This window comes from Nematolebias whitei, chromosome 5 (genome assembly GCF_014905685.2).
Source record: "Nematolebias whitei isolate Nwh7 chromosome 5, NemWhi1, whole genome shotgun sequence".
Classification (NCBI taxonomy): Eukaryota; Metazoa; Chordata; class Actinopteri; order Cyprinodontiformes; family Rivulidae; genus Nematolebias; species Nematolebias whitei.
This window is the reverse complement of record NC_056502.1, coordinates 2,559,183-2,575,121: the sequence shown is the minus strand read 5'-3', so window position 1 is coordinate 2,575,121 and position 15,939 is coordinate 2,559,183. Positions and strand designations below refer to the sequence as shown.

At 42.5% G+C, this 15,939-nt stretch overlaps 2 protein-coding genes across 2 annotated transcripts in view; both read right to left on the bottom strand.

The window, feature by feature from the left end:
• meox2a (mesenchyme homeobox 2a) overlaps positions 1-10,172 on the bottom strand; it is an 11,946-nt gene extending 1,774 nt beyond the window's left edge. Inside the window, exons 1-2 of the mRNA XM_037676697.1 lie at positions 9,547-10,172; positions 4,676-4,848 (exon numbers count right to left, since the gene is read on the bottom strand). Of these exons, the coding sequence (XP_037532625.1) occupies positions 4,676-4,848; positions 9,547-10,105 (732 nt within the window). The 5' untranslated portion in view covers positions 10,106-10,172. The remainder of the gene's footprint in view (positions 1-4,675; positions 4,849-9,546) is intronic.
• The window catches only part of agmo (alkylglycerol monooxygenase), a gene marked incomplete at its 5' end in the record, with an annotated part of 141,051 nt that overhangs the window by 92,238 nt on the left and 32,874 nt on the right, over positions 1-15,939 (bottom strand).

Genomic DNA, 15,939 nt, shown 5'->3' with positions numbered 1-15,939 from the left:
AGATAAGATGATGAGATGAGATGAGATAAGATAAGATGAGATAAGATGAGATACGATAAGATGATGAGATGAGATGAGATAAGATAATATAAGATAAGATAAGATAAGATAAGATAAGATGAGATAAGATAAGGTAAGATAAGATAAGATAAGATGAGATGAGATGAGATGAGATAAGATAAGATAAGATGAGATAAGATAAGATAAGATAATATAAGATAAGATAAGATAAGATAAGATAAGATAAGATAAGATAAGATAAGATAAGATAAGATACAACTTTATTGATCCTGCAGGAAACAACTGTGACGTAAGATTTGATGCCCATGTTCATCACATGCCAGATATTTCACCTGTTTTCTGCAGGTGTGGACATGGTGGTTTAGTTTCTTTAACAGGATGATATTTTTCTGTCATGGCTCGATGAAACATAATTCACAAGCACTTTTTTCCATCCACTGACTGCAGGTGTAATTCCTTGGTAATAAAAGTTGCAACATAGTTTGTAGTTTGCTTCACCCTTTCAGCGTTCGGTGAAGATTTTGAGGTCACTCGCTGCTCCTTCATTAGCTGCAGCAGCTAAAAATATTAAAATATTTAAAACAACATTTTGTCAAACGATTTGAAAACCTTTAGAGTTGCCTTAGCAAACATTTAATCTTGAGTAGGCCTTTTTAGAACTCCCTGATTCTCCAAACCAAGATCACTGTGATTGTAGGATACTGCAGGTAGGATACTGACTGTGCATAACTTCTCCGCACAGCCCACATTAAAAAGGACTAGCTGTCTACTGAAGAAGTAAACAGAGTTAGTGAAGAAGCAGTTGGCCTCGCTGCTGGGTGCTGACCTTAGAGTGGTGTCTACTGCAGCACTTGCTGCTCCATCTGCTGCTTGCCGTCTGCCTGTTCCCCTGACTCAACAGCCTCGATTGAATTTCACTCCCTGACTGATGATTAAGCTGTTGCCTAAAACAGTTTACACGTCAAGCGGCACAGAGGCTTCCAGTGGGGTCGACACGAGAAGAGGCCAAGTCACGCAGGGTTAGCTGGGTTTATTTTGGGGGAATGTTGTTCTGTGGGGGTCGCGTGGTCACATGGTCAGGTAGTCAGCTGACAGCACAAATGTTTGTGTCAACATCAGGCACGTACGCCGTGATGGCCTCGCGTCAGAACGCAGGAGCGGAGCGAGAGCTACAGCGTTTTGTCTGTGTGTCATGTTTTCTTAAGGCGCGGGACAGTCTGCACCTGAACTGCTTGGTTTTGTAGTTGTGACAGAAAAACGATCCTCCACAACCTCCGGTGAGCGCAGCAGTGCTCATCTAGAAGGTTTTGCAGGGGGAGGGTGCTCCGCATCATGAAGGACTCCACTCATCCTGCGCACAGTCTGTTCCAGCCCCTCCCTCCCAGGGGGCTGAGGAGCATTCAGAGCAACCACCAGGCTCAGAAACAGTTTCTTCCCTGCAGCTGTCAGACTGCTGGACTCGAGCTGCACTGACTCAGCTTCATCTTACATTGTTTTACTTTATTATATATATTTTTATAAATAATACTCTTTTGTATTTATTTATTTGTTAATTGTTAGATTCTTGATCTGGGACCTGAGTCTGAATTTCATACCATAAACATGCTCATGTGAGCTGGTATGACAATAAAAAGTCCTTGAATCCTCATCCAGCTTCTCACATGTCTTATACAACTTTTTCTTCTTCTTTCAGCTGCTCCTTCTTCAGGGGCTCCACAGAGAACTAACTCACATGAAGACCTGGTGACGGTTTTTACTCTGGAGGTCCTTCCTGACCCAACCACAGACACCGAGCTACCACAGCCTCTGTGTGGAGCAGAGCGCTGCCATCCAGGGCACCCAGGGGAGCAGATGGTGGGGGTTAAGAGCCTTGCTCAAGGGCCCAGAGTGGGGCAGATGTGTTTCATCTTTTCCACCCACATTTTGATGTTGTCGGTCCGGGGAGTTGAACCAGCGATCTTCCAATCACAGGCCCACCTTCTCTAACCTCTGTGCCACCACTCCCCATTCATATCCTTATGTAACTAATGTGCCCTAATTTAAAATAGCAAAAAATAAAATAAAAACACTATTCGTAATAAAAATGAACATTTTTTCAAGCAGAGCGGGGACTTTGTGAAATTAGCTGTTGGAGCTGGTTTTATTCCACACTGAAGGAACAAACCGTTCAAGCTGGCTAACCTCCAAACATGAACGATGTTTCCACGTCATGCTGAGCTGCTGCCATCTTTAGAAACGTTCCAGTTCCTCCAAACACATTAAACTTCCATCTGATTTCTCCAAACAGCGCTCGCGGCATAAATCAAGTGACTTGGACAGCGCCTTCCACTGCCAGTATTTACCCCACTATCTCCTGCTGTATATTTCCCTGACAAATTGAGATCACACACAACTCGTGCAGCAAGAGCTTAAAGAAACACACACTGGATTCCACCAAAAGAACTATGGCAGCGGTTTGTGAAGCAGCTTGTGAAGATGGCAACCTCCACTTTGTTGTTCTGACTGAAGGGGAGACTTCCTCTGGAGTTCTGCACCTGCACAGTTCGAACCCAATGTGGGGAATTGTTTAGAACGTGATGCAGCCGACATTTTCCAAGTCTCACGTTGCAGGATCTTTCAGAACGGAGAGAAACCTGCAGCGTCTTGTTCTCTGACAGGAATCTTCTTCAGCCTGGTTTTAGCCTAAACCTCTGATAACCTCATGATGTTAGATGTAAAGCAACGTCTTATTTAACACATTAAATGCAATGACTTTGGTTTGTGCGTTAACCCTTCACACGCCTGGTGTTGAACCCACTGCGTTCATTTTTAATTCAAAGAGAAACATCTGTTGTGGACTTACGGGGGTTCCCAGGCTGCTAAATAAAACATGTCACCTCTGGATCGATGTCTTCTAAAACCTCCTCGTGATGTTTTTCTAACCAGAACCCAGGGCTTTAAATGCTCAACCATAACCCGGCACTTTATCTGAGTGATGCATCAAAGGTCGTCCAAAAAGGATAGAAATGAATTAAAACATTTCACTTTTAACACAAGCCTCATTTCTCCTGCATGTCTGACATGCTTCATACATGTTTCATACATGTTTCATTCCATGCTATGAAACGATGGTTCAGAGCAGGCTGCTTCCACTTGGGGGCGCTCTGAAGAACTAATGAAACTTCTTACAGAGACTCTTCTGTTTGTGCTATTTCTCTGTAGTTTGACTCAAACATCTACTTTGTGTTGAAGTGACACAAATATAACATTAATTAAAATAATCTGATTGCAGCTGTTGTCTGTATTTTTTGTGCGTCCTGTTTAAGTTGTTATCTTTGTGGTTTAATCGGTTAACACATGCGGCTCGTGTGACGTGGCACTGGATGTTTAAGAGCAGACTGCCTCTTTGAAGGACAGACCAAACACTCATGGTCGACTGCCACAGTCTTCAGACCTCCATCCTTCCTGCAGTATCGCACTGTTGGTCCTGAAGCTGAGGTCCAGTCAGGTTCCTCTGGTCCACGTCTGGCTTAGAGTCAGAAAGTGAAGAATGAACAGATTATCTTTGACCCAAACACTGTTTCCAGCTTTTTGATCATGTTCTTCTTTCAGCTGCTCCTTCTTCAGGGGTCGCCACAACAAAGCAGCTCACATGAAGAAGACTCGGTGATTGTTTTTACACCAGATGTTCTTCCTGACTCAACCACAGACCAGGAGCTACCACCGCCTCTGTGGAGCAGAGAGCTGCATGTAGGGCGCCCAGGGGAGCAGACAGTGGGGGTTGAGGGCCTTGCTCAAGGGCCCAGAGATTGGGGCAAATGAGGGTGGAGGCAGGTGTGGGTGTTTCACCTTTATCATCCACACTTTGACGTTGTGTCTGGGGAGTTGAACCGGCGACCTTCCAATCACAGGCCCACCTTCTCTACTCTGTGCCCCCCCCCCCCCCCATTTTGACCGAACATTTGTTCAACTCAACCCAAACCCAAAAGATTTAGCAGTGCATGAGTTATTAAAATAACCCAGCAGTTTTTAGAGTAAACTTAGTTTTAAGTTAAAGTTTGTTTTGTGAAAATAAAGAAGTGTTTTATTTTTTATTGAAGTTTGGCGTTTGATGAAGTGTGCATGAGACAAAGTGAGAGTAGAACGTTCCCTGTGGTTAAACCTTTGAAAGAGTAAAAGAGTGAGGCGTCGCCTGAAGCCTGCGGATCATTTCCAGCTCTTTAACGTGGGTCTGGTCGTGTCACTCGGCAGAACTCTCAGGAATAAAGTGAAGCAGCTGTGAGCCGCAGCTTACAGAGGTGTCAGGACAACATCTGGTGGTTCGTCCTTCCTCTAACCGTTCGTCTCCGCTCGCTCGTTTCATGTGTTTCACAGTGAGCGGCTTACGCTCGGAGACCAATTTGTCTTTGCAGGGGCAGTGGGACAAAGGAAGTGCCTTGCTAGACAGCACTTCCTTCAACTTGTCTCTCCCTGTCGTGGCTGTAATAATAGACAGGAACATCTGGAATAGGATAGCCCTATGATGCAGCCACATCTGGACTCGTAACAAAACAGCCAGAATACAGTAGTGAGTGAAAAGCCTCCCTGCAGTCCTGAGGGCGCCTCCGTTTCCACAACATGGCATCAACACGCTAACAGAGGCCTCGGTAATGTCCGACACGCTTCGGGGACGTACTTGTCTTTCAGTGAGGTCCAGGTTGACGGCGATCTCGTAGCGCCTCAGTCTGGTCAGGTAGTTGTGGTGGGCGAACTCGGCCTCCAGCTCTCGGATCTGCTCCTTGGTGAAGGCCGTCCGCTCCTTCCTGGGCTTGCTGCTCACGTCTGGCTTGTAATTCCCGTCCTGGGACTCTGAAACCAAACACCGACAGGTTTGTGCTGCGCTCGGCTCAGATTTACACCAACACAAAGAAACAACTCAAAACAGGCCGTGAGGCAGGTGCACGTCAGCTCAGGTAAGAAACAGAGAGAGCTGCCAGTCACATTTTATTATCACTCGTTGTTTATGGATACTTTAAGTGAGTGGAAGGACTCGTGGGCGGGAGCACATCTGTCTGCAGCTGCTTTTATACAGCCAGCATGGATTTAATTTGTCTTTGTTTAAGAGGAATCTGCTGCTGTGACTTTATTAGCTAGCTTGGAACAAAGACTCAGTAAAGATGAAGTGTATTTGGAAATCTTTGCTTTTTGTTTTTAATTGACTCCGTCTTTCAAGAGTAGAAACAGTCAGTCGAACAATAAATGCTCATAAAATGTTTGTTTAGGAGCAATAAAAAGGCAAAACTCTTCCCAGTGAAAGGCAAATCATCGCCTGCTGTTCGTGCCAGAGTCTCAGAGCATCTTCTGTTGGAAAATGACTGTTGTTTTGTTCACAACTTACAAACAGCTCATGTGATCTGACAGCGTGTTGGGGATGACTCTCAACCACCACCACAGCAGATCTTAGCTTCTGCAAAAACTTACTGAGGTCTACACTCATCTGCAGGTCAGAGGTCATTCAGGGATGAAGATGTTCACATCCTGGACAGAGAGGAACGATGGTTTGAGAGAGGAGTAAAGGAGGCCATCTTTGTGAAAAGAAACCGTCCATCATTAAACAGGGGTGGAGGCCTCCGGGTTCAACTGTCCCCCTCTTACAATGCTGTGATTGCTAGTATCACTCAGCCCTCTGTGAACAGTAAACAGCCATCAGGTGCTAATGATCCATTGTTAGGCTGATGGTCCTTCATCATGTGATCAGCTGGTTCTGGATGTCAACAACAAACTGGTTGATCCACCATGAGAAAGTGCTATTTAAGAGACTGAGTTTATTGCAGCTCCTCAGACTGAAGAAGTCCTTTGGATAAAAGACGAAACGTCTCAACAAGAAGAATTCATCCAGAGGACCTGACTAAACTTTGCTAGATTACTGAGGTGTTGCCATTTTTCTTTTGTAGGTTAAGGTGGATGAGCCGTGGCGGCCATCTTGAATTGGGCTGATTCCATCGTGATGATACGTTCAGTGGTTTCTGAGACATTTTGTTCAGACAAACCAACACATTCATATAAACACATTTATCACACATTTGTGTGATAAAGAATCTGCGTGCACAACCAAACCAGAGAACTGGGTGAGGGATAAACAGTTTGTGCGCTTGCTTTAAAAACAACTAAATATCCCGGCCTTCTGTCATTATTACTCCTTACTTTTGCAAAAGTGCTGTTTTGTGTGTCTTTAAAAAAAAGTTTCCAAAGAAAACACACGCGTTTAATTTGGCTTTCAAATTGTTCCTATTATGAGCAGCTTTTGTGGTTTTTCTGCTGGACAGGCTTCAGATGCACGTTGGACTTACGGACAGCTGCAATCGCATGCAAATGTATCTGTGCTCGTCTCCTGCAGGGTTTGATGATCCTGCGTCAAGGAAAACTGTAAATAGTCCCGCAGCCCCCGTCCAGACCCACAAACGATGCAAAGTGTGACGCCAAATCTAAAGTTTCTCCTCTTACGGACCCCCTGTTGGTTCTGTTTGTCCGTCGTGAAGACTCTGTTCTCATTAAGTTTATGTTTTTCAGAAAGACAAAAATAACTTTGTCTGAGGAAAAGATGAAATTAAACTGCACACATTTAGAACAAACAAAAATCAACCATTTCCTCCATGAATGTTACAAAATGAAACTTATGTTGACCCGAAGCCCGAGTCCAGCTGCCCTTTGACCCCCGTCTTCCCCTGCCTGTAATTTCACACTCCCAACGACAAGTGGGTGTCTGCAGCCCGTCTTCAGACCGGCTGACCCTCTGCCTCCGGTTCACGCAGACATCATGTCAAAAAGAAATCAAAGTACAACGCAGCCAGCCGCTTCAGACCGACAGGCTGGAGTTAAAACGAGCGGCGGGCTTTTATGGCGCAGCCACTGCACCGCAGCAATTAGGTCCCGGCTGTAACTTTCATCTTTCCACAAAAAAGGAGGAATAATATGAGAAACACACACACACACACCCAGACACGGCGCAAAGCTTAGGGTTCTCCAATGAACTTGGCAAAGTTCAAAAGAGACCGTTTGGGGGAGAAAAACCTGCAAATGGATGAAAAACCAACAAACTCCTGCTATTTTAACCAGCGTTCTCTGTGTGAAGGTGAAAATGTGCATTTGTTTGATTGGCAGACGGAACAAACAACACAAATCTACAGGCACTCGCACCACGTTTGACTCAATCTTCTGCAAAGAGACTGTCAGCGAGAGGCCTCCCGCTTCTTTTTACAACAATGCCTTGACAAAATAAGCACCTTTTATTGGAAGACTGGTAACTTTTAAAGGACGACCCCTCCCTTGACAGAGCTGTAAACTCAGCAAAGTCAACCCTGCCTTTAAGAGACACAAAACTCTGAGGCAATGCCCAAAACAAAAAAAAAGGAGCAGGTTACCCCGAAATGAAAAACCCTGACTCATCTCATTACCTGCAGCCTCGCTCGAGGAAACGGTCAGAGCATTAGAAGCAGTTATGTTTGAAAAAATTATATGGAAATGAGCTCTCAGATTTTATTATTTCTGCAGTTAAATTTGGCTTTCCTTCAAGCTCCTGGTCCAGATGCTGAAACATAAGCCGAGCTCTATCTCATGCAAAAGGCAGTGGTCTGATATTTAGACAGCTGACTGAGTCAGCAGCGCAGTTAGCCCCATAATCAGTGTGATTGGTGTTACTGTGGTGAGAATGCAGCTAACGTTGCAGCACGAGCAGACGGATTTCAAAACGCAGAAGGAAAAGTCAAAGTGTGATTGCAACATTTTCCATGTGCGTGAGGAAATATTTAGCACAGAACAAATACAACAGAAAATTTGGTTTCAGCTTTTTGCACAATTTTCAGCTTTTCCTTTAAATTTATATCCATGGTTCCGCTCCCATAACATCACATCTGGAGGGATTATGAGGATTATAAATCAAATTATTTCCAGTTGCATTTTCCTGGTGGATTAATAAATCCAGCCAAGAGTCGTTCATTTTGTATTTTGCAAACTCGTGTCCGTAAACGAGCTGTGGCCTGCAGGAGAGGCCAGCCGGTCAGCTCAAAGTTGTCCTGGACAAAAATCACGCAGGAGGTGGCAACCAAGGGGCCTTTAAAGGATCCGTGCTGAGGGGCTGCGCTCCTCAAAAGGAGCTCAGCGAGGACACATCTCCGTGAAACTCGCACTAACATCACGTTCCCAGAGCGAGCTCTGGAGACTCAAACTGCTCGTTTGTCGCGCTGTGATTGATCACGGTGGAGCCTGCAGGTCGGAAATAATCTGCAGGACGTCAGCGAGGTCATTTTACTTTGAATACACGACAAAATGAGACATTTCTCTAATGCTGGACGTTCATTAATGACAGTAGGTTTTTGTATTTTAACAACAAAAACTCACACTAACAGATTTTAGAGACTATATTTTACACAAATTTTAAATAAAAGGAAATATATTATAGTGGTTCCACTTCCAAAGGAGGGATCCTTCATAAAATATTTATTGTTACCTCATAAATAGGTTATTGATGAGTTTATGAACATTTTATAAAGCTTTAGCAATTATTAATAACGCACGTATTTAAATATTTGTCATAAAACTGTTCATGCGTTGAAGCACGCTCACAATTTAACAAGCTCAAGTGATGTTTTATTCGTTCAGGTAAAAGTAGCCTTTGCTTGTGATAAGGAGTTTTTTTTAATTACAAAAACAAACTTTGCATCTACAAATGCAGGTGAATTACTGACAGATGTTAGATATTAAAATCTTTAATATAAAAGAATAAAAATACAGAGAACCAGCTCCAGTACTTTATAAATGACAATTAATAATTCATCAAATGTTCACAAACTCATGAACAACATATTTTAATGCATTAATAAACACTTATAAAGTGGTGGCCTTGTCTAAAACTAGTTTAATTATAATTTGCATAATTCCTGGACATTTTAATTTATAATCAATAAAACTTGACTCATCTGTTGCTGCTGTTACACTTGAATTTCCCATCCGTGGGACAATAAAGGTTTTTTCTATTCTATTCTACTTTATTTTAAAGAAACTCAAACAAATTGAGATTCTAATTATTTTATTTTACGTCTCATTCTCTTATATTAGATTGACCCCCCCCCCCGGCCTGACTGTGATTTATTTTGACTGGATTCAGAGAAAGAGCACGTGCGAGGCGTTTAGTGCAGCGCGAGGCGTAATCTTTTACAATCCATGACATCAGTTCTTTACAGCGCACGTCGTTTTGTGCGTGGAGCAGATGTGACTGAAACAAGATGGCAGCCGTCAGACGGGCCCGGTGGACGTGTGGCCGTCGCTCCGCACGCCTGCGGCCGACACAAACCGCCCTCAGGCACCGTTTGTCTTGTTTTTCTGTCGGAGCTGCAGATTTTCCAACACCTGCACATGTTTGCGGTTCTTCAGCTGTGACTGGAATGTTTCAAAACATATTTCAAGTCAAAGAAAAGAGTTGCAACGTGTTTCAGTCTTTGGTTGTGCAGCGTGTCAGAAAGAGACAAAACGTGAGGCTGAGCCGTTTTTATTGTTTCCACATCTTCTTACCTGAACTGTCACTTTTCCTTTTGCTGCTCCTCTTCTCAGCTTCAGCAGGTGACAACGTCTGTCTGCCAAAGTCTGAAGGCACACAGGAGGCCCCTGTGGGGGGGCTGCCGTTGCCCAGCGTCGGGGTGCTGGCGCACATGCTGGGAGCGCCGGGGTGGCCCAGGTCCGGAGGAGCGGGCCTGTTGTCATGAGGTGGGAGGGAGTGCGGGTGGCAGAGGCCGTGGCATGCGCTGCCGCCGGGCGACGGCATCTGTGGGATGTGCCAAGACGTGTGGTGCTGAGGTGGGTGGTGATGCTGCTGGGAGGGCAGGTGAGCCCGGTGGTGGTGGTGGTGGTGGGGGGGCTGCCCGGGAAACAGGCCGTCATCAGTCGAGTAGCTTGAGATGATGCACGCTGAAGGTGAGGATGTAGACGAGGAGGAGGATGAAGAGGCCAGGTCGGGGTAGGTGATGTGGTCTGAGCGTCCATGGAGAGTCAAGGGGGACTGGCTGAAGGCGGGGTGCAGGGTCTGCGCCGGGGCGTGGGGGCTCCGCAGGCAGCCGAACAGTGTGTGATCCATCGGGCCCTCCAGGGAAGGTGAGATGGGCACGGCAAAGGGATTGAGTTCCTTCTTCAACCAAAAACAGAAGCTCACAAGCGCATATCCAACACACTTCACCAAAACGTGTCCCGTTAGGAGGAAGACTCAGTGAGAGCAGAAAACAGGCGAGGCTGTGAAACGGTGTCCTGTGGTAATCCGGAGCCGACGGCTGCTTGGCAGGCTGTGCAGGATAAACTGTTAGCTCAGGACAGCCTGCAGCAGAGCTTCTCAGATGTCAGGAGGAACAGAGGAGTGGAGCTCGAGGCTGGAAGCTCAAGAGGTTCCTAGGAACTGCAGAACGAGGGGAGCCGGCAGAGGGGATGTTATAAATAGGGTGTAACGTGAGAGGGAGGCTGGGTCACAGACTGCAAACGAGCTACTGACCACACGTAGATGATCGCCCTCCAAAAAGCACAGCGCAATAAATCTGCTGCATTAAAATGACTGAGCCTCAGGAAAGACAATTTACTTTGGGCTTGGAGTCACCCTGTGGTGCCCATCTTCTTCTTCTTCTTCTTCTTTAAGGAATACGTGTGAATGAAAGCAGAGTTTCATGGGTGGAGCTGAAAGGAGGAGAGGCGGAATGAGGGGAAGTGGGAGTGTGTGAAAAGATGGGAGAGGGGTCAGAGGTTAATGTCAACCCTGTCACTGTTGACTCAGATAGTGGGACGCTGTGGACGCTTGCTGCTGCTTTTAATCTCGCTCATCGTTTGGTGTCTGGACGTTGAGAGCTCCTGTAACGTCCCTTTTCATCTCTATTCACTTTAAGTGCAAAAAATAATATGCACAGTTAAATACAAGGCAGAAAAGTTACTATTGATTGTTTTAATGGTGATGACATCATTTTGAAATGAAACACCACCAAACGAACCAAAATGACAAATACTGGTTATTTTTTAATGCCTTTGTTGCAGGAAACTAACCTAAATGATTGGTGACTAACAAATAACTGCAAGGTACCAACAAAAGCAGAAAAGTGCTGATTCACGACACACTTACAGAAGAAACATTAACTTGTTTTTGACTTTGCAACATATGTAGAACGTCATGTGACTATAACGTGAGAACAGAAACGTGTTGTTTCAAAATCACCTGGAAAATGTGAAAATTTGATTTATTTTGCTCCAAATTCACACAGGAGACATGTGCAAGACATGTTCTACATATGGCACATGCTGATTTAACATTCTTTACATGTCAAAATGTGATTTCCACATGTACATTTCTTTTCTCTAACTCTTTTTGTTCCTTTTTAATAATTAAAATAATCTGTGTGACAGCCAGAAATATTTTTAATGTATTTTTACCTAAAATAATTGAGAACATTTGCATTTCAACAGCCCTTTGTTCATTGGTGTAGGTGCTATATTTAATTTGGGTTTAAGGCTGTGATGAAAACGTTAGAAATGACGTTGTGCTCCTTGTTGACTCTGGTGTCGGTCCAGTTCTTATATTACCTGAACTCACAGCTGCATCTAATATCGTGGGTTTATCTCCCAGCTTTAGAGGATTTGACACTTTGCTCTTAATTGACTTGCGTCTTATCTGTCTGACAGATCCTTTTCTGCAAACATTAGTGATTTATCTTATCTTCTTTGACCCGAGGTGCACCTCAGGGTTCTGTATTGAGGCTGCTTTAATTTTTACTCATTAAACCTCTTGAGTTCAAATTCAAAATGATCCCGTATGCTGACGACACTGAAGTTTATTTAACCTGGGCATATTTGCTGACTCAGGTTAATTTCTGGATTTTGCTAAATTTTTTCAAACTCACTGACATTAAAACATTAATAATCTCGCTGACTGTCAATATAGCAACTTTTTTTGGAACCGTATCAAATATTTAAACAACACTTTTGGAAAATTATGCTGTCTATATGTCATATATGTCATACAGGATCTTTTGAATTTGAACTCCAGAGGTTTAATGAGTAAAAATTAAAAGAGGACTTAATACAGAACCCTGAGGTGTACCTCAGGTCAAAGAAGATTAGATAAATCACTAAAGTTTGTCTAATTTACTTCTTTTCTACCTTAGCTGTGCAGCTAAAGCCAACCTTAATGTGGTTGCACGTCAGATAGAATCCATGCTGTTCTTATGTTCAGCCTGGATGTGTGAGATGATTGTTGGAAAATAAATGGAAACGTTCACGATATGAATTTATTAAATTTCAGTTTAATATAAAATCATGTTTATTGCAGACATCTTTATTGCTTATGCTCCTCTGGACCAGCAGCTCTTAGCTCTCCTGAGGTTCAGACTGATTTTATGTTCAGAATTTTTCCAAAGCAACTGCACATGTTCTGGCAAACAATGTGTTCAAATGTGCTGAATAACAAACACTAACTTTATAACAACAGCATATCACAATCTTTTAATTTTCATGTAAATGTTTAGCAGCTTGTTTTGTTGAGAATGACCCAAAGTTCTATAACTCCATGGAATTGATTGAAAATGAGACTGTTCAGTTTCCTAAAACCTTCAAAAAGTTCAGACACTTTGCTCGACCTCACATTAGAAACACATTTGGTTATTAAAAGGTTTGCTCATGAAAAAACTAGAAAACAGTCAGTTAAATAACGGAGGTTGTGAAGCTGATGTATTTATTGTGTGACTGTTGAGTCAGTCAAGAATAACTTCTGTTTTTGTAACTTTTTCACGATTCACTATATTTAATTTTATTTAGAAAAATCCTTATAGAAACAAATTGACATTTCTTTAATTTCTTCAGTCTGTTGCATTTTTAAAAAATTGGCTTCAATATTCTTGCTCTATTATTTTATGCCTCTTTTAGATTTTAGATACTATTTAGCTACGTTTCACTGACAATCTACCCCTCTTAGCTTTCAGCTATTATTTAGCTAACTTCCAGCAACAGTTTGGCTGATTGTAGAATTTAGCTATTCTTTTGCTACTGTTTTGTTGATTTTAGCTTTTAGGTACAGTTGTCTGTTTTAGCTTTTAGCTGCTGTTTTGATAAATGTAATTGATCTACTGATCGGTTTAAATGAACAAGCTAATTTTAGGCTTTTAGCTGATTTTATCTTTTACATACGGTTTTGCTCTTTTTAACTTTTAGCTACCATTAAGCTCATTTTAGATTTTAGCTAATGTTTTTATTTTCGCTTTTAGTTTGGGTTTTACTGATTTTACATTTTAGGTACAATGTTGTTGAATTTTAGCTATTAGCTGAGGTTTTAGATATTAGATGCATTTATTTCTTATTTTAGCTTTTAGCTACTGTTTGAATAATTTTATCTTTTAACAATGGTTTGGCAGATTTCAGCTTGTATCTACTTTGGCTAATTTTAGCTACTGTTCAACTTAGTTTATCTTTAGCATTTCAGTTTTAGCTGATTATCAAAATTGGTCTTTTGCAACGTGTCGGTTTTTCTGGATTAAACAAGTGGTGATGTCCACTTTGTTGATTTTATATACTCTATGTACAGTATATTTTAAATACAGAGTATATATATATATATATATATATATATATATATATAGTAATAAATAAAAAAAATAGCACATGCCTTTGCTGTAACACTTGTTGAGTTTATTGACCTAATGTTGGGAACTTGCTTTATACAATTAAAGTTATCAATGACATAACCTATAAATATAACAATTAATAAAAAGTTGAATAAATTACCAAAAACCTTCAAAACTAAATTTGACTTATTTTAAATTCAAATATAAAACTCATGTAACATCCATGTTATGACACTTTCAAACTAAAAGCATAATGTGCTTTAAATTGTGGGCTGAGTGCAGTTTAAAGACATATAGGTAAAAAAAAAAATCAAAGTGAAATAAAAGAAAAAACAAAGTGAAGAAGTTGCAGCTTTCTCGGAGGTTTAGTGGCTCCGTCAGATTTTACAGCAGCGCAGTTCTAAAAGCCTCCCGCTCCGGGGACGCAGCTGGACGACGCAGACTGTGCCACAGACTCTGCGGCCCGTCTGAAAAAGGAAATTAATTTCTCTCTGGGAGAAAATCTCTTTAACAGATAGCATGGCGGAGGCAGGCAGTGACTCTGTTGTTCCCCCCACAGCCTTCAGCCAGTCCCTCCAACGCAGCCGAAGGCAGCAGAGGCTGTGCAGCCGAGGAAAAGCGCCTTAGGTGAGTGAGTGTCAAACTCTTCTACTGTTTATCTTACAAATTAAGGCTATTAGCAGGTTAGTCCAGGCGATATATTTGCTCATGGGCCTTGTGCAGGTATTAATGCACACATGTTTTCAATCCGAGCAGCTCTTGAAGCCCTGACGGCCTGTGGCGTGGGTGTTTTCACTCAGCCTTTGCCCCTTGAGGACAACATGAGTCAGTCTCCCAGCATGGGAGGGTTTTTGTGTGTGAAATAGGAATACACCCACACAGTGGGCCAGTACTGAGCTGCACTGTGCAAATATCGTCCACCTCCACGGTCAGTCTAATGTTCTCTGCACATTTTATTCTAACTTTCTTTGTTTAGTTTGTGTATTGTTGAAGTTTTGTCCACGTCTGTGCTTTTTATGAGCCGTTAGTAAAATCACAGCCATCAGTTTGGATTCAGGGAAGGGTTGAGTATCTCACAATGATGTAAATTCAATTCCAGACACTTTAAAAGAGTATTTAAAAATGAACCAGCCCCATGAGAGGATATTGTAAATACTGAGTGTAAAAATACCCACACTGGCTGCAGAAACACATGCCTGTCAAAGTTGCACGTGAAACTGGGTAAATAATAAAAAGAGGTGAAGAGGATGTGAAGGCGAGGGAGTGGAACATGTGGAAAGTGAAAAGGCGGCGGCTGCCAAGTGGTTGATTGGGATGAGCCTGACGGGAGGCTGAGCTGGAGAGTTTTCTCTGAAGGTAGACCAGCAGCCGAACCTGCGGCTGTGAGTTTTCTCTGAAGGTAGACCAGCAGCCGAACCTGCAGCTGTGAGTTTTCTCTGAAGGTAGACCTGCAGCCGAACCTGCGGCTGTGAGTTTTCTCTGAAGGTAGACCAGCAGCCGAACCTGCGGCAGTCAGTCACTCAGGCGAGACGGACTCCAGAAATGCAGACACTGATGACAAACAAACCCCTCTGAGTTTTTACATTTAATGTTGTCTTTACTCACATTTAACGAATGAAACTTTATGTTGATGACAGAAATAAACCTTTTGACCACAGTGACCAGATGTGACCTTTGTTGAAGGAACAAACAGCTTAAAACTCAATTCAATTCAGTTTATTTATAAAGCTCCAAATCACAACAAAGTTGTCTCAGGGACTTTACAGGAACATTCAAATAAAAGCCAGTTAGTAAAGTTCTCTATCTAAGAATCCAGCAGACAAGATGAATCTTGGCTTTGTTGCAGTCTCCCATCCTGAGCAAGCACAGTGGAGACAGTGGAAAGAAAAACTCCTTTTAACAGAAGAAACCTCCAGCAGAACCAGGATCAGAATTGAGAAATCTATCTTAAATTTAACATTTACAAACTGAAAAAAAAAGCAGAAAATAAACATTTGAAGTAAAAATGTCAAGATTTCTGGTGTTTATTAATGTTAGACCTACATAAGAACATGCACGGAGATGCACGCTGCAACAAATTTAGGAGAGAGAAGTTTATTGTTTGTAGAAGAAAATGAATACCAACTTTAGTGGGAATGTTTCATTGACTCCCATTCATTTCTATAATCTAACCCTAAATATTACCAGTTCATACCTAACCCTAACCATGACCAGTTCATACCTAACCCTAACCATTACCAGGTAATACATAACCCTAACCATTACCAGTTCATACCTAACCCTAACCATTACCAGTTCATACCTAACCCTAACCATTACCAGT